The sequence below is a fragment of the Emydura macquarii genome, unplaced genomic scaffold (assembly GCF_026122565.2).
Source record: "Emydura macquarii macquarii isolate MOO-44397 ecotype Brisbane River unplaced genomic scaffold, CSIRO-AGI_Emac_v2 contig_2422, whole genome shotgun sequence".
Classification (NCBI taxonomy): domain Eukaryota; kingdom Metazoa; phylum Chordata; order Testudines; family Chelidae; genus Emydura; species Emydura macquarii.
The window spans coordinates 36105265-36133146 of NW_027132559.1; the positions used below are offsets into that span (position 1 = coordinate 36105265).

The window sequence follows — 27882 nt, forward strand, 5'->3', positions numbered from 1 at the left end:
CGGGAATTAGAAAAAATTCAATAATCTTGGAACAAATTATGTAAAACAATTACACACACTGATATTTCTCTCATGCTTTGCATATTTAATTCTCTTTCAGCATGGAAGGATGTAACAAGTGGACATTGCACCATTCACAAGCTCCCTGGAGGCCACTTTTATCTGATGGACCCTGCTAATGAAATTTTCATAATAGATCACATGACAAAATGTATGGAAAATGCTGATTTCTGAATATTGGTCTTTAGTTTGTTGCGGGAAGGGTCAAAGATTAATCCAAAGCAGTAAATAATAAGGAACCTTTTCTATACAATTATACTACTACCACAATGGCAAGGTAAGCAACTTTCTGTAGCAATGGGGCTAACGGTTGCTGTATTAATACTGGTGTATCTAATGGCCAAAGGTTTCTCCAGGATATAATTATGACAATACTCAGGAAAATTCTGATTCTTAAAAATAAACAGCCAGCACATTAATTTGCTTCCCTGTGGTGGTTAGAGTTTGGGACTGGTGGGTTGATGGCAGGCTGAAAGCATTGCAAAGGTAGTATGTCGGGCTTCAGTGGCTTCCCGCTATGATACACTGCTTTACCATAGCTTAATTGGACCAACAGATGTCTCAGGAAAAATAAGCTTTCTGGTTATTTCCATTTACAATATAATTTTTCTACATCAGCATTTCTATGACTAACAGAAGACAGAGATTTGTGCAAATATTTTTTTATCCAGTATTGGATCAAGGAAGTAAGTAACATTTCTTTTAAATCTGCACTTTTTGTGACCTCACTAGCCTGACTCCACTATCTTAAAAACTACTCTTTTTTTTTCCTTTCTTCTTAAATCCCTCTGTATCCTATTACCTCTTTTGGGAAAAAAGACAGGTAAGTAGTTTTGTCTTCAGAATTGACTTTGGCTGGATAGGAGGAGGAATGTGATCTTTCTACCACCTCAAAAAAGGGGAAATAAGAGACAGTTTAAAACCCCAAATAAATCTTGTAGGTAAAAGTTTATTTAAAATAAGTACAGTTAGTGTCTTAAGAAGTACAGTGCATGTGTAAATACTCCCTTAGAGGTAAATAGCTCATGTTGGTAAATCTTAGTGCCAAACTAAACATGAAAACGTTAGTATTGCATTTTTTCCTCAAAACAGTTAGTTCAATAGCTACTGAAGAGTTAATTAATTATTTATGGACATTACTGTGGAGTGGTCTAGATCCCATATTTTTCTATCATCTCTCTTGCTTTAGAAATATAAGCGGTCATGGCATCCTCCTTTGATAAACCTGCAAAGGAAAGTAGCAGTCATTACCTTTCCTTGTTTGGTGTTCTAGAAAATGGATTAGAGTAAACATAATAGTAAAAACACCTTTTTTAAGGTTCCATGCTTCCCATTTGGCTTTGGCTTTCAAATCTAGTATTCCTGCACACTCTGCCAAAAGAAATGCGTACATTTGTGGATTGTTCTTATATCATTTTACCTAAAGATTGTTTAGTCTTATTAAATTTACAGAATTAAATGTGTGTGGGTGATGGGGGAGTTTTTACACACACACACAGAGACAGTACCAGTATCAATGTCTCCAACAGTAGACTGTTTGTAGAGTCCATATAGTTCCTTCAGTTCGTCATCACTTGGCCTAGTTTTTAATTTTTTTACATCTTCTGCAGCATGGTCAAAATCGTCCTGAAGAGAAGGGAGGAAAAAAATCAAACAATGGAATGATAGACATTTTATCCCCTATGTTGTGTGCTTTAGGCTTTATAGCATCCTCATAAATTCACTAACTGCTTCCTTGTCATCAGTGATGCTTAAAGGTAAATCTCTCTCGATACTTTCCTATGAAAGGGTTTTAATCAAATTGTAGTTGGCCAGAAATTTGGCTAACTTGGCTGATAAATCAACACTGTTAAAATAAGTCAATTCCTTCCTCCCAAAAGAGAATACATAGTTTTACAGCTAAACAACTGGGACCATATAAAGTCTGATTGGTATCATGAAATGTCATAGGTATGATCATGCAAGCTGCTTATAAAATTCTATGAACTATACTCTTCACACCCAGAGTCTGAGTTGAGGGCAGGGATGCAGAGGGACTACATCCCAGAAGCAGTTCCTGGGGCTGTAATGCCCTTTGAAAAGATACTGAGTACACTCCCACTTTGCTTTCAATTCTCTGCTGCCAGGGCAACCGTGTGCGCATGCATGGCAGTGGTGATGAAACTGTATATGGGGATCTAATGCAACAGTCTAACTGATGCATCACCGTTATACTCCAGAAGTGCAAGGACTCACTGTAGCTACCTATTGCAGACACAAAGGAGGCGATTTGGGTCTGAAAGGTTCTTTACACCTTACCCACACTGAGCTATCTGCCCCTACTTTACTAGTCCCTGTGAAGTCTTTAGTGCAGAGTTCATAACCTTTTCCCTGCTCCTGATTCCAAAAGCACCTACAGGTCTTTCTGTGACCTCAGAGCTTCCAGTCCTTTGCACAATCTGCTAGTTTCAATCATTTGTAAAGCCAGTGTATACAACTCTCTACATAACTGCATGCATTCTTTTGGAAAGTTCCATCCAAAGTTTGCTATATTTGCAAGAATGACATAGTAAAACACGGTGGGCAGGATGTATGTTATACATGTGTTTAATATTTGTAAACTAAAATGCATTCCCTCCAAGGTTGTGCTATAATATGCTGTGTATTGAGTAAAGTCACACATTGTTCCTTTAGCTGTCAATTTGGACTTCCATAGCTTGGTCTCATCAGCAGGGACTGTGGAGTTGCCTATCATTCCATCCAAGCAGGATGCAGTCATCAGGTTGAAGAATTATGTGCTCCCCTAGCTGGCCCTCTCCATAGTGGTTGGCAGCTCTTATTACTCAGGTGAGAACTTCCCACACAATGGGAGAAGTCAGCCCCCCCATATTTTAGAACACAGCCTAGAATGTATTTGTCTTAATCCTGAAACTATCCTGGGCAAGTGACTGTACTGGCTGGACCAGGCCCTAGAAATAAACAAAGAAGAAGCAACATCAGATGTTTTGTGGTTTTACTGTCACCGACTTAAGTGTTCTGTACTGCAGTCCCCCTACGAACAAGGAGTAAAAGAAACATAGATTACTGTGTCTAAAGATGAGCGGTAGGGAAATAGAAAAAAATTAATGAGAGGCTGCATTCTTGTACCATTCTTTCCATTCAAAAGAGCCATCATGGGATCATAAAACTGAGCACTCATCAACTTAACAATGCATCAGCTGATGCTAGCACATTCAGCCAGCAACATCATGTAAAAGTATGCAAGGACAGTTAGGTAGCTACAGGGCCGTATTTATCCACAGATGCCTGGCCCCTTTCCACCTAGTGAGTTAATTGCTGCTTGCTGAGGTGGAAAGAACTTTGATTTTTTCTGGCAATGGATTTCTGGATAGATGGACTTCAAGAGGGCAGAGATCATCTCAACTGGGACCTAGAAGACTGTTGAGGAATCTGGAAACTGGGTGAGACAACTGCAATTAAAAACCCATGGCTGGCCTGTGCCAGCTGACTCGACGTCACGGGGCTCAAGCCAAGGAGTTGTTTAATTACAGTGTAGATGTTTGGGCTTGGGTTGGAGCCCAGGCTCTAGGACCCCTGCGAGGTGGGAGGGTCCCAGAGCTCAGGCTGCACCCAAGCACTGATGGACACCGGGTAGCATGGCCTTGCTGTTAGTATCTTTTATTATTTTAGGGGTTTCTACTTTTTTAGCTAGAAGAAAAAACATTTGGGTGGCCAAGCCCAGGAACTGTACTGACTATAGATGTGAATGGTAGTAAAACAAGGTGATTGGGGAAGGACAATGCCAAGTGGATGTGGAAGAAGCTGGCCAGGATACTGGAAAAATCCTCATTTTGACTTGGTCATAGGCAGGAGCTGTCAGAGATGCGGTTTTAACCCTGTAGTGTGTAGTTGTGCAAACTTCTGGTTTGAAAAATTATGGTTTCATACCCAGTAGGGATTAGACTGGGACACTGAATTTAATTTACTTCTAAAATTTAGACACTTGGAAACAAATCTCCAATAAAAGGTTTTTTTTGACATCTAATCCTCAAGCCCTTAGCACTGGTTGAACATTCTACCATAATTTTAAAAGTACAAGAAAATGGATACAATAGACTTGCTGATAGCTTCTGCTGAACCACCGTATGGACAGCTTCTATACAAGAAGGAATTAAAAAGATTGGAACTGTTCATCTTAGAAGAGAGATGACTAAGCATGGAGGGGAAGGAAATACGAGAGAGATCTAAAAAAATAGGAATGGTATGGAGAAAGTGAATAGGGAAGTGTTATTTACCCCTTCACATAACACATGAACTGGGGGTCACCTGATGAAATTAATAAGCAGGAGGTTTAAAAACAAGCATAAGGAAGTGCTTCTTCACCCAACGCACAGTCAACCTGTGGAACTTGTTGCCACGGGATGTTGTGAAGGCCAAAAAGCATAGCTGGTTAAAAAAGAATTAAATTCATCAATGGCTATTAGCCAAGATGGTCAGGGACACAATACATGATCTGGGTATCTCTAACTTGCAACTGCCAGAATGGATCTCCTAGTAATTGCCATGTTCTGTTAAGTCCCTCTGAAACATCTGGCACTGGCTGATGTCAGAAGACAGGATACTGGGCTAGGTGAACCATTGGTCTGACCCAAAATGGCCATTCTTATTTTTTTATCTATATAATAGCAATTAAAGTTTCCAAACAGATGTCTGCCTAAAAAAGAAAAATCTCCAAAGACTGGCCAGGAGGCAGAGATTTTAGGTGTTAAGTCGGAAGTCCCGGATATATGTTTGGAACCGAAACAAACTCTCCCATAGCCTGCCACCACTACATTACTGTGACGTTCTGGGGTGCAATCCAGAATGGTAAAGAGTTGGTGTCACATTTTACCCAGTAATCCTGAGCGCCTTACAATGCCTTGCCACTATAACTCTCTGCCTCCGACGCCCACAGGCAGCAACAAGCATGGACTTAATGTCTATGTCTTAGCCAACCCTGGTCTAGCGCTTTGGATTCAGGAACCTGCCTGCAGCACCACAGACTTCTACTGATCTCCACCTGCCTTGGTTAACCACTGGTAAGGTGAGTCCAAACTCTCCGCAAAACGTATGTTCTGAAACGTCCAGCCCTGTCCTGGACCAAGCAGACGAAACAAGGTTTGTTGCTCTTGTAAGAAGCGTCAATATTGCACAATTTGTTACTTTAATTGGAGTTGCCAAACAGTTTCTTTTCAACACAACATTGGAGTTTTAAAATCTAATCCAGAGAGAAATTTTTAAGTGAGTTCAAGTAGAAGATGCTAAAGTCAGAAATGGTTACAAGAAAAATAAAGAAAAATTTTCTAGTAGCTGAAACTTAACAAGCTATGCTTGGTTCAAGGTAACATCCTTACCACATGTTCCCAGCAACATGGCTGACCAAATTCCCAGGTCAGGCTCTCCATCAAAGTCAAAGGGCTGATTCATTTGTTTTCTTAGGTGAAAAAGAGATGAATGTGGGTAGTTCTGCCCCTTACTTTTATAGCCCACTCTTTGAAATGCATTTTCCTGAGGGTTACCCCTAGATAAAGTTCATTCCAGCTGTGAGGAAGGAGACATGGAGTCTCGTGGTGAAAGAGGTTCCATGCTTTTTGCTAAAATGCAGATCAGTCTGTTCCTGACCTCCACCCTAGTTCTTTGCCAAAGAATGGCCACTGGACATGTGACTTTGACGACAGCTGTCCTTTGTCTTTGAGAAAACCAGTTTAACCAGTTCCCAGACTTCTCTGGTAAACACATTTTAGTCATAATTTCATTTTATGTTCATAACTTTTTATAGACATTTGTACATATATTACACAAGAACATAAATGATCAATGTGGTCATTAGTTTTGAAATGATACCTCAAGTCACATTTTGCAAATATTATTACAATAATGTGTAATGTGTGACTACAGAGGTGTGTAAGGTCACAGTTACATGATGATTTGACTACTTAAATTCACATTTATCTCACTAAGGAAAATTTATTTTTATATATACACTACTTTACACGCTAACTAATACATGCATTTAAATCACTGGTTGCCGTTTTGGTTGGTGTATTCATACTGCTATGAAACTATTTAAATGTATCCTAATAGTTAAAAGGACACTTAACTTGAAAAAATATTTTCATCTGATGCTTCTTACTTGCTATTGTTACAAGTAATCCATGAGATTGCTACAACAGGAAGCAATTAAAAAAAACAATTGCTTTTTACAGCCTGTCTATTATGTGTATTTGACAGCACTTTGTACTGTCCGTTTCAATGACTCATTGATGCCCATCTGCATCACTTGCATTCACTGCCCTGGAAGAACTCATATGCACACTCTTCCACAAGCGCCACAAAAGGACATTTGCCAGTAAAAGCAGCAGCAAAACTGAAACAGAAGAGGTAGGAGATGCATATTTGCACAGAGAAGAAGGAAGTGGTGAACCCAGCTTATATGTTTGTGCTGCTCTTTGGTCCTTACAATTGTTGTTTCAAAGTAATGCTTTTAAAATTCATGATGTACTATTTAATGTGTGTGCTAACAGAGAAATTAATTCTGTTGAAATAGTAGTTAAAAAGAAATCTCACACTGAGTGTCTCTTTACATTGCAATAAATAGATTTTTAAGGGCAGAAGGGATCATTATGATCATTTAGGTCTTGCCTCCTTCATAACAGGCCACATCTCTTTAAAAAGCAGTTAAGAGAGACTTCTTCAGAGGGTATCTTCCTTGGTATTAAGCAGGGAAATTAATGGCAATAGTGCAGAATGTTAACAAATAATCTTTTAGTTCAATAAGAAGCTTAGGACTGTCAATAAACCAGCAGGGGTTTCTAGAGCACCCCTCCACCAACACACTTCAGAACCAGCTGTATAGTAACAGACATAGCAAACATTCACTATGGTTAAAATTGAAAACATTTCTATTTTAGATACAGCAACAATAATTGGATTTTTTTAAACGTAATAACTGACTTCTTTCTGTCCCAACTTCAATGTTAAGGATTAACTAGCTCCAGTTGCCACTAGTTTGCTTGCAACTTTGAAGTGTGTTAATTGGACACAGTGTGAATGTTCCAGCAATTTCCTGCAATATCCTTGGAAAACTTTTATTGAATTAAAAGTGTCTTTGGAGGCCAGGGTACTAAATGCAAAGGTTATGTATTATTGTGGGCTAGGACTGTATGTAACCGCTCTCTAGGGAGGAGATGGGATGTGAAGCCTTGGAAGTGTTATGAACTTCAAAGGACTGTATTGAATAATGTACCAGACAAGAGTGGACTTTTGGAACAAACAGTGTCAAGTGGTTTGCCTGGGGATTTGCTAGGGGAATATGAATGCAAAAACCCAGCCTTTTGAAACTATGCCCTGAGTATAGGATCACAGTCTGCTGATCGCCTGTTGTCTCAAGATCAAAGGTCTAAGCTCTATAAAGGCAAGACTAACCTATTCATGAGGGTGCTAGTTCTGCGTTGTGGCTATTATAAACCTGTAACCACAAAAAAACACCTTGTGGAATTTGAAGGACTGACTCCTACTAAAGTCCTTGTTGGAGCTGGAGGTGATCTCTGGGAAGTTTATTAGTATACATGTATGTACTTTTAATATTTTAAATATGTTTTCTCTGTAATGCTTTCACTTTAAGAATAAATGTCCTTGCTTATAAAGAACTATGTGGTAATGTATAACTGAAGGCAATTACAACTGTTCATAGTCTTTGGAGAGAAAACAAGGTGCAGTTGCTGGCCTGTTTAGGCAATCTGGCTTGCTAGGGAACGCACAATGTAGGCAGGGAACTGTGCATAAGTTGTGGTGAAGGGAAAGTACATGGTTTTCTTAGAAAAATAAGATAGCACAGTATGCTATACTTAACTTGGGCCCATCAAAAATTATGTCTCCAAATACAGCCACATCAGGACCAAGAACACATAGGAAACCTGTATTCCTAGTGTTAAAACAATTATACCATGGGATCTTTTCTCAATTTCAAAGCTAAATATTTTTTGCTTTTCAGTATACTCTGATTGTTAATTGAACACTGTAAATTCAGTGTTCTAGAGGGAGTTAAATTAACCACAAAACTGCTCTAAGTTGAATATGGCTTGATTAAGATTAAAAGTGACTTGCAAAGAGGGGAAAATGGACATTTTTTGTTTGTTTGTTTATGAGGTATAAAGCAGGTATGAACATTGCTCGTCAAAGGTGGGTGGTCTTTTTGGAGAGACGGTTGTTTAGAAACACCAAGTATGATTATTTGTTTTGCTGAAAGACTAGAAAAGTGCAAGCTTTTCTCAGCCCTCTGTTGAAGGAGTAGAATTCTTGAATACTTCATGAAGGATTTTCCTCCCAAGTTTTTGTCAGGCATTTGGGTTTTGGTTTTTTTTTTTTTAAAACACAATGAAGGCCTCAATTCTGAACTGCAGCCAAGATGAGCTCAAAACTTTTATCAGGACTACAGGTGAAAGTTATAATCTACATTGCTATGAATCCTGTAATTTGAGTGCACAATTTGTAATAAGTGGGATCAAACTAGTTACATGCTCCATGGACCCTTTGTAGGGTCTCAAATGTAGCTTTCATGTGGATTACAGGCTGTATTTCCGTTGCTTTCCTTTGAAGACAAAGTACAAGTTCTGTTAGATTCTACACACGGTCATACTGGTGGAATTAGTGGGTGATGCCTCTGAGGTCTCATTAAAGTTACTATTTAACTATGGAAGCTACATTAGCATCTTAATAATTTAGTATAATTTAGTATCAATTACAATAAAATCTCAACCCACACCTAATTAAAATAGACACAGACTTAATACATTAAATAAAACTGAATAAATTCTCAGTTATCTTTCCATGACTAACCTTATCATTGCCCATCCTCTACTGACCAATTGGGGAGAGACCTCCCCCCGCCCCCACCAGCTGCCTCATGAACGAAACTTACATCTGCTCTGTTGCACATATATGAATAAATGAGAAGAGTGGTGGTTGTTGAATAGCCAGCATAACCCATGAGGCCTATACCAGGGCTGTATTAGGAAGGTGTATGAAGCACATTGTGAAGATATGGAGCCACAATGTGTAGTGTAGCTTAGCACAAATTTGATCTATATTTGGAGGGAGGAAATATGACCCATATTGGAATGGTGAACAGGTTAGAGGGAGGTTTCCATCATGGACATTTGGATAATGGATGGTGGCACTGTAGTGTGCCTGAATCTAGCCTGAATTTAGAGGTTACCTATATAGAGAGAGAGATTTCAGCCTGTGACCAAAGGGTGAAATAAGGAAGAACCTCTGCTCTGTATGTGGCAGGTGGTTTTGCAGTTTAAAAGCCATCGCATCACTAACAGAAAGAGAAGATTTGTCTGGAATCTGAAAACATACAGATTATTTTAAAGCGCTAATCTCCCTATACATCTGGACAGCACCTATGGGATTTTGGGAATTTTTTTTGTTTTTTTTAAAACAGTTTAGTTTAACTAGGAGTCTAGTAATTTGACTATTCTTTATTACACAAAGTCCCAGTATGCAGGATCCGATTAATCAATATGCACTTGGTGCACTTGCACAGAACTCGATTTGGGTGGGTGGGACTGTGACTTAGCACATGGGGTCATAGCACCACTCAGGTTTGACCCTGCCCCCCTCCTTCATGATGGAGGAGTGGCTGGCCCACATGTGAATGAGTGGTGTTGCAACCTGGCATGTGGAGTTGCAGTGCTCTTCAGACTTGGCCCACCCACCCTGCTGTCATGATAGGGAGGAAGGAGCCCCCAATTCCCATATTACTCAGTGCCCCAAAATTCTTTAATCCAGCATTGCCAAACTGATTCTTGCTGAATTTCCCTGTGATGTTATTAATAGGGTCAGGTACCATACCAATGACTCATGTAGTGTCATCTGAAATGAAGGGGGGAAAACAGTAAAAGTAGTAGCATTCACGAGTTTTATAAGATGCTATAGAATGCAAGTTTCAAAGTCCAGCTGGGAGCAACTCCAGTCATTTAATACCTTGCCTTATTTAAACTAAATACTAATATATTATACAGCACGTTACTCATTCAAATCACTGTACAAATTTTAATCCCATGATGCCATTGAGGTACATGCACTAATCACTGACAAGTTTTAAATGTATTTTAAGGCAGTTTACCATATTAGATCAGGACAAATGGCTGTAGTATTTGCTACATAATGCAAAAATCATTTCATCTACATAGTTTCTAAGATCCCTCTTATTTGTCCATGTTAAAATGAAACCAGTATTCATTGTTGAAGCAAGATTTAATCAGGTAATAATAATCTATACTGAATTTAAGCAAAGAAAGGACAAAAGAAATCTTTAGATTATAGGTCTGGTCACCAAGTGCTAAGACTTCAAAAATTTCATACTCACTGACTAGATTTTAACAATTGGCACCACTGAACAAATCCATCCTTTGTGAAGTCATTGGAGTTTTGCCAGGGATGAAGATAGTCTTCTTTATTTATTTATTTTAACCATGGCCCAGCTGTTTCACAGCATTTACAGTGGGTAAAGGCCAGAGATTGTGTTATTTAGTTTTTCTTTGAAAACTGAAGCTGCTGATCAGCAGTTTAAGTAATTAGAGGCAAGGAATGGTACAACAAAGCACAATTGAACTAACTCTTTCTTTTTAAGTGCTTAGGCTGTGCAATGTCCTAGATAGCTGGCAGAACTTCAAAAAGCTTGCAGCACAGACTGTAAGAGTACTTGTCCTTGGGATCCACTGCTAGGTTAATGTGCAAGCTACTCATAGTCCACAATTGCTTGTTCCTGATGTCATCAAAACACACACCTGATTTCAAATTTGGCGCACTGATGAGATAAATAAATCATCTTTTCTTTATCCAGAAGTGACATGTTTGATAGTCTCCTTCCATAAAAAAAATGGGGGAGAAAAAACCCCCTCAACTTCATCTTTTGATTGAACTGATGGTCCTGTCCTATCCTGCATCTTCCTTAAATGTTAAGGATGGGAAAATCTATCACATAAAAGAGTGTACTAGTTATTAGCCATAATCACTGTTTATATTATATTGCTCACAAGATGCTCTGGCCCAGTCCATTGTGCTATCAGTTAGGCCACACTGCCGAATACCTGCTGTTTGAGAGTAAGTGGGACATGCCCAAGAGGTTTTCTGCACATTGCAGCATCAGACTTTATGTAATGCAGTTTTTCAGGATTCATAAAAAGAGTTTTGCACACATGTAACTAAGCATTATTCCTACAAAGCAAATACACCAATACTAAATATATTTTTAAAAAACATTAACATTTATACATTACATGACCAATGTAAAAAAATTGTAGCAATGCAACCACCATATAACTCGTTCTAAAATAAGGCCAGAAATAAATGGGAACTATGCATAGTCAGCAGTTCTGAAAAAATCAAGGAGCCTACCTGTGAGCAGCTAAGCTTAGATATTTAGGCCAAAATGTTCAAAAAGACATACCCAGGAAATTTACCTGTCTTTAAGGGAGTAAATCCGAGGGCCTAAACATCAAGTGTATTCCTGTTAAGGATCAAAGTCTGTTTAAAAAAAACATGCACCCAAAAACAAAAACTACCCCCCAGACACAAATATATATGGGATACAAAGCATTGGGATAAAACTCTCAGATTATATTTATATGTCCCCCATTACACACCTGTGAGCACCATCCAAGCACTTAAAAATAAAAATAGCATTTATACAACTGTTACAGACCAGACAAACAAACACACCAATGATAACACAATCAGCTGAATTGCCATAGTTGGTTAGTAGGACAAACAAAATGAAAATGTTCTATCTAGGTTCTTATACCACACCCATCAGTGTCATTAACTTGAATGGGCTTTGGATCAGGCCCTCACAATGCAGTGAGATTGTGCTTGGTATCAGATTTGCTAGAGGAGATGGAACATCAAAAATTAATTTGTGGAAGGAGGCTATTAAGTTAATATGCCTCTAAATGATTTTATACTGCATACAATCCTAGTTTCCTGGGAGGCATATGCAAGTATAAAAGTAGATATTACAGGAATAGTATATCATGATGTATGCATTCCTCTGCAATAACAACAGAATAGAAGGGACGATTTAACCTGCATAAAACAGGTAAGCTTAATATAAACACACATTGTTGAGCTCTTGAGCACCCCAGCCCCTACATGAGTCACTGTTCATGGAATGTTGCATAGGATTTAGTTTCTTGTAAAACAGGTACACTTTGAATCTAAAAATATTAAGTGTCCCTTAAAAATGCAGTTTATTTTTAATCATGTAATGACTGAAACGCCTTCTGACTCTTCAAATTAAAAGCAGTAGAATTTTCTACCATAAACAACCTTTATACACATTTAAAACCACACACACACACACACACACCCATTTGCTATACTTGAATGTACAAATTACTATCGCATCACCACCATGTAAATGAAATGGAAGAGAAACATAAGCGTAAATGGCTTCTTCAGGGTAAAGCAAAATGCCTGAAAGGATTTAGTTACTCTCCTCCATTTATGCTGTTTCTGCAGTTTGCAAAACTGAGTTTTTAGCTACTGTGTAGCGCCCTCAATCTCTTGCCACTCCTCTCCAACTTGATTCTGAGATTATAGATATGGATGCAGATTGTAAACCAAGATTTCAATGGACATGATTCAGGTTTTTTCACATTGTATTACTGCTGTTTAAATGCTGAGCTAAAATGGTTCCCAGCCGTGAGGGGTGTTTTTTTATGGAGGTGGTTTATCATGTAATAAATGTGCAATGTTTTACCCCAGCAAACCTCAGGTTTGTTGTTTGTTTTTAAAATCTCAACACTGACAAAAGTCTACAACAAAAGACTCTCCAAATTTGCACCTTCAGGAGTGAATTCAAAAGTAGAAAAACAAACTTAAGACCCGACTGGCCATTGAACTAGGGATGTAAAAATTAACCATTTAAACAGTAATCAGCTGTCTAAAGGTTTTAAACAGCTGATTAATGTTTAAACTGGGGGGAGGGGAGCGGCAGCTCTTGCTGGGGGGGAGGCTCAGAGCCCAGCGGGGGTAGCCACAGCTGGGCTCCGCACTTCTTGTTGGCCAGTTTGCATAGAATGGGGTAGGGCTTAGCCACAGCTGGGCTCAGCTCTCTCTGATGGGGGAGGGGGAAGTGGGGAGCTCGTGTGTGGGGGAGAAGGGATGTAATTACTTGAGCTGGCTCCCTGCTAGTAAGAGCAGCTGGACCATCAGTTCAAAAATGTACAATTTTAACACTGTCCGTAAACCCGTAAATCAAAATGTCCACGAAACTGGGTAGAAATAAAACATATTGTATTTTGACATTGATTGTCATTGTTCAGAATCACTTCTTGTATCATAAAACTACACTGACCATGACTTTATCAATTGCCTGTTTTCTATTACTGCACACAGGAGCTGAGCCCAGCACGGCTCCCCCTACCCCAGCATTTAACCATTTAAATGTTCTCTTTTTAGAAAGTTTAAACCAATTTTTAATTAAACTAATTTTTACATCCCTACATTGAACAAAACCTGGTTTGAACAAAAGTTGGAGCGAGAGATGGGATGTGGCTGTTCTGTTCCCTGCCCCTTTGAGGAGGGTCTGAGTTTGTCTGTAAAGTGACACACACAAAACCTCTGTGCCCCTGTGGAGATGAAGCTACCTCACAGGAGGTTAACATCCTCTCTGGAACGACTCTGCAGAGTTCCTGGCAAATATACTCCCGGAGTCCCAAAATCTGGGTCACTCATGAATTAGGAGGGAGCTGCCACCACCTCCCTCCTGGAAGCATCATTCACACACCACACTGCTCATCCCTGCACAAAACATGCACCAACCCCTCAGAGAACAGGGCAATGGAACAGGCAGGCTACAAATCTGAAAAATGGGAGAGAGAATAAAAAGCCAAGCTTTAATGTGATGGCTTTAATGTGGAGAAAACTGGCTAAATTACTCAGAACATGGGCAAGAAAAGTAAAGTGCTGTTTGCACCCTGCTGCAAGGATCGAGGGCTGAAACCCAGCAGCATGGGCAACACTTCAAATCTGATGCAGAGAGGAGGCAGCTGGTTTCTCTGGCACTCCACATACACAGTTGAACTTTGCCAGCAAAATGTATGCAGTCTTCAAAACACAAACCCCCAGAAAATAATGCATGCACCCCAAATACAGCATCTACCATTCACAAGCCCCTCAAAAATTATTCATGGACTCACAAATGTATGTACCGATAACCTAAATCCTGGGAAAGGTGCCTCTTTTTATTTTTGTATAAATCTAAATGAATTAATTAATCTGACCCTGAAAAAATAATGCATGCATCTTCTCAAAGGCAGATACCCAATAACAGTGCAGCTACAATCACACACACACACACACACACACACACACAAAGAAAAACAATGCATGTACCCAATCAAAATGCATGCATCTTTCCAAGCAGGTGCGGATCCACTCCCCAGAAAATTACATGAACCAAAGAATAACAGATTCAAAATAAGCAACCCTTTGCTCCCTGCAAAAATTCATGCACCAATTAAGCATCATACACTAAAAAAAAGTTATTTGCTGCACTGCAAAACATCCCAGATTATGCAATGATAATCCTTGCGCTATCAAAAAATTGTGTTGCTGGGCATTGCCCATGGATGTTACAATACATCCCTATCCTTATCCCTTGCTCCCCTCCTCTGAGCTGCTTTTTGCCTCACGTAGAAGAAGACTCCCCTCTTACCTGAAGAGTCATGATGATGATGATAGCAACAGCAACTAATTAGCTTCACCCAGAGCAGAGATACAGCGCTTATGTGCTCAAACCCCTCAGTACTGCCCTGCAGCTCCAGTTATAGTCCCAGGCCACACAAAAGAGGCTGCACTTCGCTTTCCTCATTGGACCAGAATTGAAATGACATCAGCTCTCAAGGCTTCTCCCTCAGCAGCCGCTTGGCTTCTGTGTGCTAAGCTGAGACTGTCAGAACAGCAAAGCTAAAACAGCTTGGTCACAGAAGGAGCTGGATGCAGAGAGCAGCTGCTAATTACTAGTCGTGCTTTGTGTCCCCTTCAAAGGTTGCACTCTAACAAGTCCCATGGATGCCCAGAGGAGACAATGGCAATATATCTTGCAAACAGGTGTGGACTATTCCTTTGGGAGTAGCAAATTGGAGAGTTCTGTGAATGTTCAGTGGAACAACTCCCAAGGGATGCTCAGAGGACTAGGAGGTGCTATTGCTAACTTACACAAAGAGAGCGGAGGCCTGTGGAGGCCTGGAAGTTTAGTGCTTGTGTTGCCAGCGGCTGGTGGTTTCAGGGAGCTGATCGACAGCAGGCACAGACAGGACTTCCTTGTGCTAAGAGCAGGTGTTGGGGAGGTGCCTCACAACCTGGGTACCCCTGAAGCATCATCCTTAACCTAACCTCCGTCCACCTGCTTGTCTGTCCTTAGACTGTGAGATTCTCAGGGCTTGCAATTATCCCATTATCCCATCTTCAGGGTCTGGAAAACACTTAGGGCATCATTGATGCTACCACAGATAAATCATAAATACAAGCCTTACACAGCAATCAATATACTGAGAGTGCCAGGGCTTCATTTTCAATGTTTTGCTCACCCCAGCACTTCCAGATAGTCATTCTCCATGATGCTTTTAAGAGTCTGAGCCTGCAAGATGCTGCACATATCCTGAAAGGTCCTAAGCACCCTCAGCTCCCACTGAAGTCAGGATCCTCAGCACCTCACAGGGCTGGGCCTGTATTTTAAAGGCCATTTTTATCTAGATTTTTATGTGATCATGTACTATTTTTTTCAGCTCCACCAGAGCTGAAACTCTCTGGGAATGTGAAAGACAATTGGAGGAAGTTTAGAGAGCACTTCACTCTGTATCTGTTAGCAATGGGTGCCAGCAAAATAGAAAACATTTAGAAGATTGCCTTATTCTTGACGGGCTGGTTCGGAAGCACCTGATGTCCTTTAATAGTTTTCAGTTAACTCAGGCAGAACCTCTAACTATGAAACTGTAGTACAGAAATTTCAGGAATACTGCACTGCATGTGAGAATGAGACACATGAAAGATGTTTATAATCCCAGGGTACAAAAGGAAGGTGAAACTATAGACCAGTCTCTGACTGATCTGAGGCTGAAGAACTAATCTTGAAATTTTGGGGGGCTAACAGTCTCTAATAAGAGACCAGATTGTGAATGGAACAAAAAAACCCAGAGAGAGACTAATGGAAGATCCAGAATTAACCCTTGACAAAGCATTTAGAATTTTCCAGGCAATGGAAGTCACCCAGTCCAGAATGAAGCTTATGGATGGTGGACACTGAAACATGATTGAGAATCCAAAATATTATAAGAGAGACAGATAAAACAAAATAAAAAAAATCAGTATGAAATGGGGCCACGGGAGCTGCCACCACATCATGAAAATGCTGTGTGTCTCTGTGATGGAAAAGGATGCTCACGAACAGGATTGGTGTCCCAAGAAGCTACTCTATGCTTGTATGAGGTGGTCACCCTAGCCTAGATGGACACATACTGAGGAGAGATAGGTGACACCTTATCCAAAGCACAGAAAGGCACTAAGGCAGGAGAGAAAGGACAGGAGAGTCTCAGCAGGGCAAGACTTGAGACTACAGAGCCCCAGAACATGGAACATCCATAGCAAGTGGACTTGTCACCACCTGATGGCAATCGTGCTAATGTTCCTGAGGAGCCAACTGAAGATGTTATCAAGTCTGATTATTTGGAATTGTGTGTTATACTAACATTGTTTTTTAAAAAGTGTTATTGTTCTTAAATTTTGGGTTGGAGAGGAAGATGTGATATTTGGGATTATACTTTTAAGGGCTGAGTTTCTCAGAGTCTGTGTGGGTTGTTATGAAGCACAGCCAGCTGGAACCAGACACTGAATAAACCAGAAACTTTAGGAAGCTCCTTAAGCACTGAGGCCAACATCCACAACGGTATTTAGGCTCTGAACTACCACTGAAATCAATGGAAGATAGGAGTCTAAATACCTTTGTGGATCTGAGCTTGACTGATCACAGAGTACTACATTCTCTTCCTGCAGTCCCTTGCCTGATTTGCTAAAACACTTTTCAACTTCTGCAATGACGCAGACTTCTACAGCCAACAGCCTCATTCACTACACAAATATGATTCATCCCCAGGGTAGGCAGAGCCTGTGAACTCAAGGAGGAAAAGGGATCTGGGGAAAAAACAGTGTATGATGATGAAATTAAAGATTATGTCATAATGCGTTTGCACAAAGAGGCTGGATAACAGTGGCAAAAGCAACCTTACTGCTAGTATTTCCTAACTTCCGAGTGCTTTACTCTGCAATCTTAATTATCTTTTAACATAGTTTGTGTGTATGTGTGTGTGTAATTTCCTAGATTTTTAAAAGAGCAAACAAAAAATATCCATTATGTGGAATCGTACTGACCCCCAGCATAGGTTATCAGCAGGGCTCAAACTTTTACATCCACAGGACAGGCTTCTTCCATTTTAGCTAATGGAGAAACTGGTAAGAGCAGTTGGCCATTACACCAGCCACTGGAGCAATGTGACACACATTTTGTCAATGGGTTTCATGGCTATTTTCTGACAGCAGAGCACTGTTGAGACTCAGAAGCCCTAGGTTCTAGTCCAAGCTCTCGAGGGCACTGTGGTTTAGTAATTATAAACCCTTCTTTGTCTTTCTCTTCCACCTTTCCAGTTCTGCCCGTCTTCTAGTATGTTGCCTCTGTACCCTGTCTTCCCCACCTCTCTTTGTTCCACCTCTGCTCCCCATGAAGGAAGTAACTGGTACTAGTAGAAGGCTGTTATTTTCTATGTGGCCCTGCCACCACAAGAGGATGAGAGAGTTTTTTTGCTAGGAGTTTTCCCAGCTAGTTACCAGACAGCAAGGTTAACACTAATGAGTTCTATTCCAAGTGCTGGAAAGGACTGTGCTCCTATTCCCCTCCAGCCTCTCCCTGTCCCCTTCTGTTCCCTTCCCAGTTCCCACCACTCTCCATTTCCTTCCCCTTTTGGCTCCTGCCCACCCTCACCCTCCTGATTCCTACTCTCATCCTCCCCACACCAGCTCTTGCCCATGTTCTCCTCCTTCAACCAACTCCTTCCCCCAATTAATCAGACTGGTGTGCAACCACCCTCCATCAATGAGTGCACCAACTTTAAATTATAACATGAATAATGATTAACAATCACCCTAAATCCAACATTTAAAAAACTACCAGTTACATCACATCTATAATGCAGGACATGGAAATCTCACATTTAGGGGCTGACGCAACAAATCTTGCATCTTGGCAGGGGGTTAGATGAGATGAGATGACCCTTGTGGCCCCTTCTAGCCCCCTGGTTCTATGATTCTAAGGGGTGGGGACAAAGCCTGCTGAGGACATGGCAGGTGATCTGATAATGCTGAGGCAAGCAGGGGTTGAGTCAATGAGGATGAAATGGCACATGAGAAAAATAGGGGTGACGGATGGGGGCTGGGGGAGAGAGCAGGAGAAAGACCCTGTACAATACATGGATGGAAGCAATCTAGTGTGTTAGAGCTGAGCCATCTGCAGATGGCTGTGAAGGGTAGGTCAGTCTGACAGCAGGGGAAGAGGGCAGGCCTGCATGCAGTACCTATGTGACAAGGGTCTGACATACTGGCAGTGGCGCCTAAAGAGTACATGGGATGCTGTTGGGGGGATAGGGTCTACAAAGCACATGGGGGCAGACTATGTGCTAGAACTAGGTGGCTTGAAGTGGTTTCCATTATATGCAGGGTTTCCTGTTTGGTTCAATGGCTCTCAGCACCCCCACTATACACATCGTTCCAGCATCCCTGGGGGCATGTGAGGTGAGGTGCTGCAGCTGCTTGTGGACAGGCCCAGGGTCTGTAAGTGCTGAGGGTGCCTGACAGGTGCAGATGGAGCCTGGGCCCAGCACATGGGAAAAGGGAGGCAGGCCTGGGGCTGTTGGAGCACTTGGGGGTTCTGGCCAGCTGGGACTGGGTGGCAGGGTCCTGCCAAGCAGGCGGAGCGAGGCCCTGCTAGGGCGGAAGGCACAGAGCTGGGGGAAGGGGCCTGATGAAGATAAGCTGGGCTGGGCATCGCAGCCACGCTGGGGACATGCCGTGCACTTTGCCCTTAGTCACCACAGGCAAGGTGGGGTGGAGATCCGGCCTGCTGGGGCGAGGGGGGTGCGGCACTGGGATGGGCAAGGCTGGGGCTGGCCTGCTGGGAGCTGGTTTCCCGCGCACGTAGGAGGGGGAAGGGAGGGACTGGCCTGTTCGATCCGAGGCAGGGCTGGGCTGGGCTCCCGCGCACGTGGGGGGAGGGTCTGACCTGGGCGCGCGGAGCCGGAGCGCGCCTGCTAGGCCCGCCTGGGCTGGGGCGGGGTTACTTACGGGGCCGGGCGGCAACGACGCGCGCGGCCGCTCTCGCAGCGCCCCCTGGCGTCCCGTTGCGGACGCACCGCGGCCTGCTGCTGGCGCTGCCGGGGACCAGCGAGCCCGTCAGCCGGGCGCGCCGCAGCCCGCGGGTGGGAGGCGACAGGCGAGTCTCTCTCGTGGTGTCCGTTGTCCCCGGGCCTGAGCGCGGGGCCGGAGCGGTGTCGGGCGGCCGGCGAGCGACGCTGGGGCGGGCAGCGGGCGTTGGAGGCTGGATCGGGCAGCGTCTGAGGGGAGGGTTCGGTCCAGGTTCCGGGGCGGTGGCGGGGGTCTGGGCCCGGGCCCGGGCCCGGTATGAGGGGAAGGCGGCCGGGGGAGGAGGGCGTTGGTTGGGGTTTCTGGCTTTTGTGGAGGGGGGATGGGTCCTCGCTCGGGTGGTGGGTTTCTGGCTAGGGAGGGGGTTTGGGCGGAGGGGCGGGGGGCATAGGGCTTGGAACTGGGGGTACTGCCGCACCCCTGGCTTGACGTGGTTTCTAGCATATCCGGGGTTGGCAGTTGGTGCTTCAGTGGCTCTCAGCAGCGGCACTGCACAAATTGTTCCGGCTCCTCTGGGTGGGGGAGGCGTGGGAGTTTCTGGGTAAGGTGGGGGAGGGGAGGGGATTTGGGATGAGAAGGGTGGGGGTTCTGGCTCAGGTGGGGGGTGAGGGAGGGAGGGAGTGAGGGGCTCTGGCTGAGATGGGGTTGGGGTCCTGCCACGTGGTTCCAGCTCTGTCACTGGAATTGGGGTTTGGATGTTGCTCTTAGTTTCTGAATAGAGAAGTGGCAGGTTTTGAACATTAGTCCCATGAGGAGCAGATAAGCAAGGCTAAATATTGATATTTTGCCATAATCACAGTTTACCATTATTTTTAGGGGTGATGTTCTGAGCTATCTGTTGGGCTTCCAAAATTTACTGTTTGGAGAACTAAATCTACTAGTCAGAGGTAAATGTAAAAGCTATAGTGATGTGTGATTACTGACAGCTTAACTGTTGTCAACAAATTTCCCAGAAAGCGCCTCAAAACTGACTAGATAACCTGCTAATTTCACTGTAACACTGTTAGGCAAAGCTATAAGCAACAGCAGTAGTGTTGAAGATGTCTTTCCGCAGATGTTATATTTAGTTCATGTTTGTGATGTTACCTTTGCAAGCATACTAGCTGGAAACTTGTCTTAAACAGTTCTTGAGAAATTGAAGACTTAGCCATAACCCCCACGCTCCAGGGAAGGCTTCCTGCTCACAAGTGTATTTTTAAGTCCTGTTTATGTACATACTTTTAAAATACTCATCTTTTTAACATGTAGGATGATCTTGGACCATGGACCTAATATTAAATGAGACCTGAACAAAAACAATGCACATTTATTATTATAAAATTGTGGTACAAAGTACACAATGTGGAGAACTCGTAGGAAACAATATGCTGTTCTGTAACAATTGTGTACTTCGTATAATTAATTGAAGTTTTATATTTCTCTTCTTCAAACTTTTTTGTAGCTTTACTTTTGGTTTTGTGAATGTTTGAAGTGTTTAAAAAATGCCATTTCATACTTATTTGGCTCACTACATTATTTCCTATTTCTAAATTAATTTTACCATCCTCCCTTAATCTGATTATTTGGGACGGAGAGAAGAGAAATCAAATCTCATGGAGTGAAGCCCCTTCCATACAGATCTGAACCTGGCTAATCTTGTTTTTTTTTGTCCTACTACTTTTTGTGTGCCCCTCTACTGATGTCTTCTTTCTTAGTGTTTGTCCAGTATAAAGGGGAAGCATATGCCAGAGGCTCTCTCATTCAAAGTCTTCAGATGAAGGAAATCCAAAAGGTACATTCTCTTTTTGCCCCTCACCATCATAGGCTGTCATTTTTCCTCTTAGGCTGTGCCCAGGGTACACACATTCAGCCTCTCTAGCAGTAGTATATACTTTCTGTCTTTTAGTTACTTCTGCCTTTGGGTCGCTCCTGTTATGAGACATCTTGCAAATTAAGCTATCTGATCAATGATATGCTACTAAAAAATGACCCTACAGTACCTATTTTGTCAAAGAGCTATGCAGCTGAATAAATATTCAAATAATAAATATAACCATTTCTAAACAATGTGTAACTATAGTGTCTGGGTTGAATACAAAATTAAAGATATCAAATGACTTCTAAAAGGAAAAACTCCACTGCCATAGTCAGTATGAACTTTATATTTATTTTATGTCTTCTGATTTATAGTGGTAATGGTAGTTGATTTCCTGGGGAGCAGCGTCATTATCCCTGTCTACATGAGCAGAAGAGGTATTTTTTCAATCAAGTTAGCTGTACTCAGTGAAGACACCCCTACCCTCTCAAATGTTTCTGTAGACACAGCTTGATTTGGAAAAACTACTGTAGAATCATAGAAGATTAGAAGTTGGAAGGGACCTCAGAGGTCATCTAGTCCAACCCCCAGTTCAAAGCAGGACTAATCTCAGCTAAATCATCCCAGCCCAGGGCTTTGTCAAGCCACATCTTAAAAACCTCTAAAGATGGAGATTCCACCACCTCCCTAGCTAACCCATTCCAGTGCTTCACCACCTTCCTAGTGAAAAACATTTCCCTAATATCCAACCTAGACCTCCCCCACTGTAACTTGAGACAATTGCTCCTTGCTCTGTCATCTACTATAATTGAGAACAGCCTAGCTCCATTCTCCCTGGAACCCCCTTTCAGGTAGTTAAAGGCTGCTATCAAATCCCCCCCCATTCTTCTCCTTTACAGACTAAACAAGCCTACTTCCCTCAGCCTCTCCTCATAAATCTTGTGCTCCAGCCCCCAAATCATTTTTGTTGCCCTCCACTGGACTCTCTCCAACTTGTCCACATCCTTTTTATAGTAGGGGGCCCAAAACTGGACACAATACTCCAAATGCGGCCTCACCAATGCCAAATAGAGGGGAATAATCACTTCCCTCAATCTGCTGGCAATGCTTCTACTAATGCAGCACAATATGCTATTAGCCTTCTTGACAGGCAGGGCACACTGCTCACTCATATCCAGTTTCTTATCCACTGTAACCCCCAGGTCCTTTTCTGCAGAACTGCTGCCTAGCTCATCGGTCTCCAGTCTGTAGCTGTGCATGGGATTCTTTCATCCTAAATGCAGGACTCTGCACTTGTCCTTGTTGAACTTCATCAGATTTCTTTTGGCCCAATCCTCCAATTTGTCTAGGTCACTCTGTATCGTATCCCTACCTTCCAGGGTATCTACCACTCCCCCTAGCTTAGTGTCATCTGCAAACTTGCTGAGGGTGCAATCTACCCATCCTCCAGATCATTAATGAAGATGTTGAACAAAACTGGCCTCAGGACCGACCCCTGGGGCACTCTGCTTGTTACCGGCTGCCACCTAGATATGGAGCCATTGATCACTACCCGTGAGCCCGATGATCTAGCCACCTCTCTATCTATTTTATAGTCCGTTCATTCAACCTATACTTCCTTAACTTGCTGATAAGAATACTGTGGTAGATTATCAAAAGCTTTGCTAAAGTCAAGGTATATCACGTCCACTGCTTTCCCCACAGCCACAGAGCCAGTCACTTCTTCATAGAAGGCAATCGGGTTGGTCAGGCATGACTTGCCCTTGGTGAATCCATGTTGACTGTTCCTGATCACCTTCCTCTCTTCCAAGTGCCTTAAAATGGATTCCTTGAGGACCTACTCCATGACTTTTCCAGGGATTGAGGTGAGGCTGGCTGGTCTCTAGTTCCCTGGATCCTCTTTCTTCCCTTTTTTGAAGATGGGTAGTATATTTGCCTTTTTTCCAATCCTCAGGGACCTCTCCCAGTTGCCACGAGCTTTCAGAGATAATAGCCAATGGCTTTGAAATCACATCAGCCAACTCCCTTAGCACCCCCTGGATGCATTGCATCTTGCCCCATGGACTTGTGTATGTTCAATCTTTCTAAATAGTCCTGAACCTGTTCCTTCAGCACTGAGGGATGTTCACCTCCTCCCCATTCTGTGTTCCCCTGTGCAGTAGTCTGGGAGCTGACCTTGTCTGGGAAGACAGGCAAAAAAGGCATTGAGTACCTCAGCTTGCTCCATATCTTCTGTCACTGGGTTGCCTCCCCCATTCTGTAAGGGGCCCACACTTTCCCTAATCTTCCTCTTGTTGGTGACACACTTGTAGAAACCCTTCTTGTTCCCTTTCTCTTCCCTTGCTAGCTGCAACTCAAATTGTGCTTTGGCCTCCCTGATTTCATTCCTGCATGTTCAAGCAATAATTTTATAATCCTCCCTCGTCATCTGACCAAGCTTCCACTTCTTGTAAGCTTCTTTTTTGTGTTTAAGCTCACCAAAGACTTCTTTGTCAAGCCAAGCTGGGTGCCTACCATATTTGCTATTCTTTCTGCACATCGGGATGGTTTGTTCCTGTGCCCTAATAAGGTTTCTTTAAAATACAGCCAGTTCTCTTGGATTCCTTTCCCCCTCATATTAGCCTCCCAAGGAATCCTGCCCATCAGCTCCCTGAGGGAGTCAAAGTCTGTTTTTCTGAAGTCCATGGTCCGTATCCTGCTGTTCTCCTCCTTTGTTCCTTTTGTCAGGATCCTGAACTCTACCATCTCATCATCACTGCTGCCTAGGTTACCACCCACTTCTACTTCCCCTGCTAAATCTTCCGTTTGTGAGCAGCAGGTCAAGAGGAGCACAGCCCCTAGTTGGTTGCTCCAGCACTTGCACCAGGAAGTTGTCTGCAACACTCTCCAAAAACTTCCTGGATTGTCTGTGCTCTGCTGTATTGCTCTTCCAGTGGATGTCAGGGTGATTGTAAGATCATTTGAACTGGTTGTGTTGTGGTCTAGGTGGAAGCCTAGGCACATGAGCAGTACAAATGATCTTAAAGGTGTCTTTGTGGTGTTAAAGAGGGATTTCAAGCAAGTTGAGCTAACTTGATTAAAACCCATACCTTTTTGCCTATGTTGACAGGACCAGGGTAATTTATGAAATGGTTATTTGGGAAATATCTAGGTAAATTTATTCTTTAAATGTGGTTAAGATTGTGCTTGGTCTGTTCTTTAGAGGGAGTTCTGTAATCGTGGAGCTTCCCCTGAGAATGACAGGTCCCAACCCTTCTGATTTGAAACCTAAGCTCCTTTACTTTAGATGTCACAATACCATGTGTGGAATAACATATGCTGCTATTGTAGGTCAAATGTGGGTTCCCATGGGGGCCCACAGTAAAATATCTGTCTTTCCTTACTAATGTCTAAGAATTAGTGTTTTGGGTTTTTTTTAAATTGTGTCTTCTAAATGCCTCTAAACAAGAACACTTACTAATGTGAATCACACAATAGGGGAAACACTGAGAACTGCTAATCAAAGTAAAAAATATACTTCATGAATTCAATAGCTACAGCTGAAATAGGTTCAGATCATTGTTCTCTGAAGCGATTCCAAAATGCAGATGTTCAGCAGTAAAAATTAAATGTATTTGTTTCCTACAACTTCTATACTTTGCTTTGACTTTTAGATTTTTAATCTGTAGAACCTCTAGCAGCCTCTGTGCAGTTTGAGGCATCACTTTTTGGCATGAGTTGACCTGTTGCTTTTTCATTAATGAATGGAGCAGGTGTTACGTTACCAAATAATTACTGAAGTCTAATCATAGGACTGGAAGGGACCTTGAGAGGTCAAGTCCAGTCCCCTGTCTTCCAACAATGGCCAGTGCCAGGTACTTCAGAGGGAATGAACAGAACAGGCAATCATCCTCTGTCATTCACTCCCAGCTTCTGGCAGTCAGAGGCTAGGGACACTCAGAGGACGAGTTGCATCCATGATCATCTTGGCTAATAGCCATTGATGGAGCTGTCCTCCATGAACTTAGCTAGTTCTTTTTTGAACCTCGTTATACTTTTGGTCTTAACAACATCCCCTGGCAATGAGTTCCACAGGTTGACTGTACATTGTGTACAGAAGCACTTCCTTTTGTTTGTTTTAAACTTCCTGCCTATTAATTTCATTGGGTGACTTCTGAATGTGCTTCTTGTAAAGAGTTTTTTAAAAAAAAACAAAAAAACAGTGGTACTGAGCTAATGTGAACTGGGCAATAAATATCTTCAAAAGTTAGGAATGGTACTGAGAAGCACAAATCTGTTGCAATAAGAAGAGTTTGACTATTGTACACCCAAGAGAGGTGCTTTTTATAGACTGTTCATCTTGGATGTCTTTAAAATATTAACTAATTTTCTCTTTTTCATAGGTGAGGTGTCAGAACACAGAGGAAAGCATCAAGATGCCTGTAGCTCAAGCAAGGGGTGGATCAGTCCGTAAAGCAAAAAAAATTACTGTAAAAACATCTTTAAATAACCCCTATGATATCAAGTGGAATACCTTAGAAGGAGATGATATGCACTTTATACTTCAGACCCTGGAAGAAAGGATAAAACACATTGGTCTTAAAAAGATTGAGACTCCAAGGAGGAAAAAGCGTTCTACTTCAAAAAGGCAAATTAAAGAAAAATGTGATAGTGGTTGTAGTGAATTTCCCAAGGAGAAGGAAACAGATCATATTCAACAAAAACAAGGGTGGACTGACTTAAATATCAGGAAACAGCTTGCTATTGGCATTAATGAGGTTACTAGAGCTTTGGAAAAACATGAACTAGTTCTAGTGCTGGTGTGTAAATCTGCAAAGCCTATTATGATCACCATGCACCTTATTCAGCTGAGTGCAAGTCGAGCTATCCCAGCTGGCCAGGTTCCCCGTCTTAGTGAAAGCATAGCACCTATTCTTGGCTTAACATCTGTTCTAGCACTGGGTTTTAAAAATAATTCTGACACTTTTACTGAAGTAGTAGAAGCTATAACTCCACGGATACCTAAATTGGATGTGCCCTGGATTCACCATGGAACTGAGCAACCTATGGTGCAAGCATATACTAATCCTTTGGAAATTCAAGATGCCGAGCTTATGGAGACATCAATAGAGCAGTTCTCCCCAAGCCATAAGCGGAAGTGTACTGAAAGCAATAAGTTGGATTCTTCAAATGTAACTTTACAAGCTCTCAGAATTAAAAAGCTTGTTCCAAATCCAAAGAAGATACGGAAACCCCCGAAAAATAAAAAAGCTGCTTCAAAATAACATTCTTTAGTACAGGTACTATAACAGTGGGAGTGAAGTGATTTTTATGCCGTATTGGAAAGTGCTTCATGTAAGCTGTTAGATGCTTTTAAATGTTATGGCTTCAGATGTAAAGAAAATGAACTCTCCTAATACTTTGTATTCACTTATGAGATTTGTTTTGTGTGGCTATTAAAGCATACAGCCTGTAAAATTGTGTAAGTGTTAACTACTTAAGCAGAGACATGCTTAATTAATGTTGAGAGAGCCTGGGCTGAAAGAAAGGTGTGTGATAGCAAATGCACATTCTAGAACTATTCATGAAAAGCATCAAGTTTTTTTCTGTTTTAGGGAATGAATATAGTGAGAACAAAACTCAAATTAAATTTAACTATTCAAACAAATGAATATCAAAATTGAAAGTTTATTCAAACACGTATCCAGGCTGCTATGAACTTTTTTTTAAAAAGCTGGTCATCTATAAGATGTTTCAAGCAAACATCTGTAAGTGGTAGCATGCATACAGGCTGTTTGTTAATGTTAACACTCTGCTCTACTGGACACTGTTTTGGTCAAGAGAGGCATGCTAAATTGGATCCCAGATATATTTGGTCTCTGATATGCTAAAGGAAATATTAGTCTTGCTGAATATGAAAAATTAAATACTTCTGTTACAGAAAAAATGCATTTAAAAAAAGATTGCTATATGTAAACCATGACATTCTCTCACTGGATCTATGTAATAGAGAGATGAAGTTAAGTGTCAAAATTATTTCACAAAAAGAGAGTTTGGAAACTATTTTCATTAAGTTCAGATATATTTTGTTATATGTAAAGTGGCAGAAAAGAGTTGTAATCCTTCCAAGAAGCTGAAAATGGTATGATATTTAACTCTTAAAGGGAGATGCACTTTAAGAAACTGCTGTAGTAAGCAGGAGAATGTAATGAGAGAGCACACCCGTTATTTTGCAGGAATTGTGTGCCACAATGCAGTGCCACTCAAATTTGCTTAGCTGCCAAACTTGTGCTGCGAGCCCCATTTGCTCAAAATTGGCCTGGCCACCCGTCTGTCACACTGCGGGGGAGGAGGAAAACCTAAGGGGTGATGCACTCCCATGCATTTAATTGCAATACCCACAGCAGGGAGCTAGGCACAGCCGCCTCCTCCAGAACAGGAGCTGCCAGTGTGGGATGAGTGCAATGTGAGCTCAATTCTCCAACCTCTCCTGCTGCCTCCTGTGGACCTAGGTGGGCTTTAGGGTTGCCGTGTTGGGGCTGAGAGTTCAT

At 42.0% G+C, this 27882-nt stretch overlaps 3 protein-coding genes across 8 annotated transcripts in view; 2 read left to right on the forward strand and 1 right to left on the reverse strand.

Moving 5' to 3' along the window:
- Positions 1-996, forward strand: part of OLAH (oleoyl-ACP hydrolase) — a 42405-nt gene extending 41409 nt beyond the window's left edge. For all 3 annotated transcript variants that reach the window (XM_067562272.1, XM_067562271.1, XM_067562273.1), the window contains one exon: positions 101-996. In XM_067562272.1, coding sequence (XP_067418373.1) covers positions 101-234 — 134 coding nt within the window. In that variant the 3' untranslated portion in view covers positions 235-996. The remainder of the gene's footprint in view (positions 1-100) is intronic.
- Positions 990-14939, reverse strand: ACBD7 (acyl-CoA binding domain containing 7). The gene is made up of 4 exons (XM_067562274.1): positions 14807-14939; positions 1569-1686; positions 1369-1431; positions 990-1285 (listed from the first exon to the last, which is right to left on the reverse strand). The coding sequence occupies exons 1-4, from the start codon at positions 14816-14818 to the stop codon at positions 1212-1214; spliced, it is 267 nt and encodes an 88-aa protein (XP_067418375.1). The 5' UTR covers positions 14819-14939; the 3' UTR covers positions 990-1211.
- A 4528-nt stretch (positions 14940-19467) lies between these two features.
- RPP38 (ribonuclease P/MRP subunit p38) lies at positions 19468-26809 on the forward strand. 4 transcript variants are annotated; one of them, XM_067562280.1, is made up of 6 exons: positions 19468-19627; positions 20374-20444; positions 21252-21328; positions 21727-21789; positions 23057-23217; positions 25735-26809. In XM_067562280.1, the coding sequence occupies exons 5-6, from the start codon at positions 23173-23175 to the stop codon at positions 26614-26616; spliced, it is 927 nt and encodes a 308-aa protein (XP_067418381.1). In that variant the 5' UTR covers positions 19468-19627; positions 20374-20444; positions 21252-21328; positions 21727-21789; positions 23057-23172; the 3' UTR covers positions 26617-26809. The 4 variants fall into 4 exon arrangements, with proteins under 4 accessions (XP_067418381.1, XP_067418382.1, XP_067418383.1 ...); XM_067562281.1 differs by lacking the exon at positions 21727-21789; XM_067562282.1 differs by lacking the exons at positions 21727-21789; positions 23057-23217 and having other exon boundaries at positions 19470-19627.
- Positions 26810-27882: the final 1073 nt, after the last annotated feature.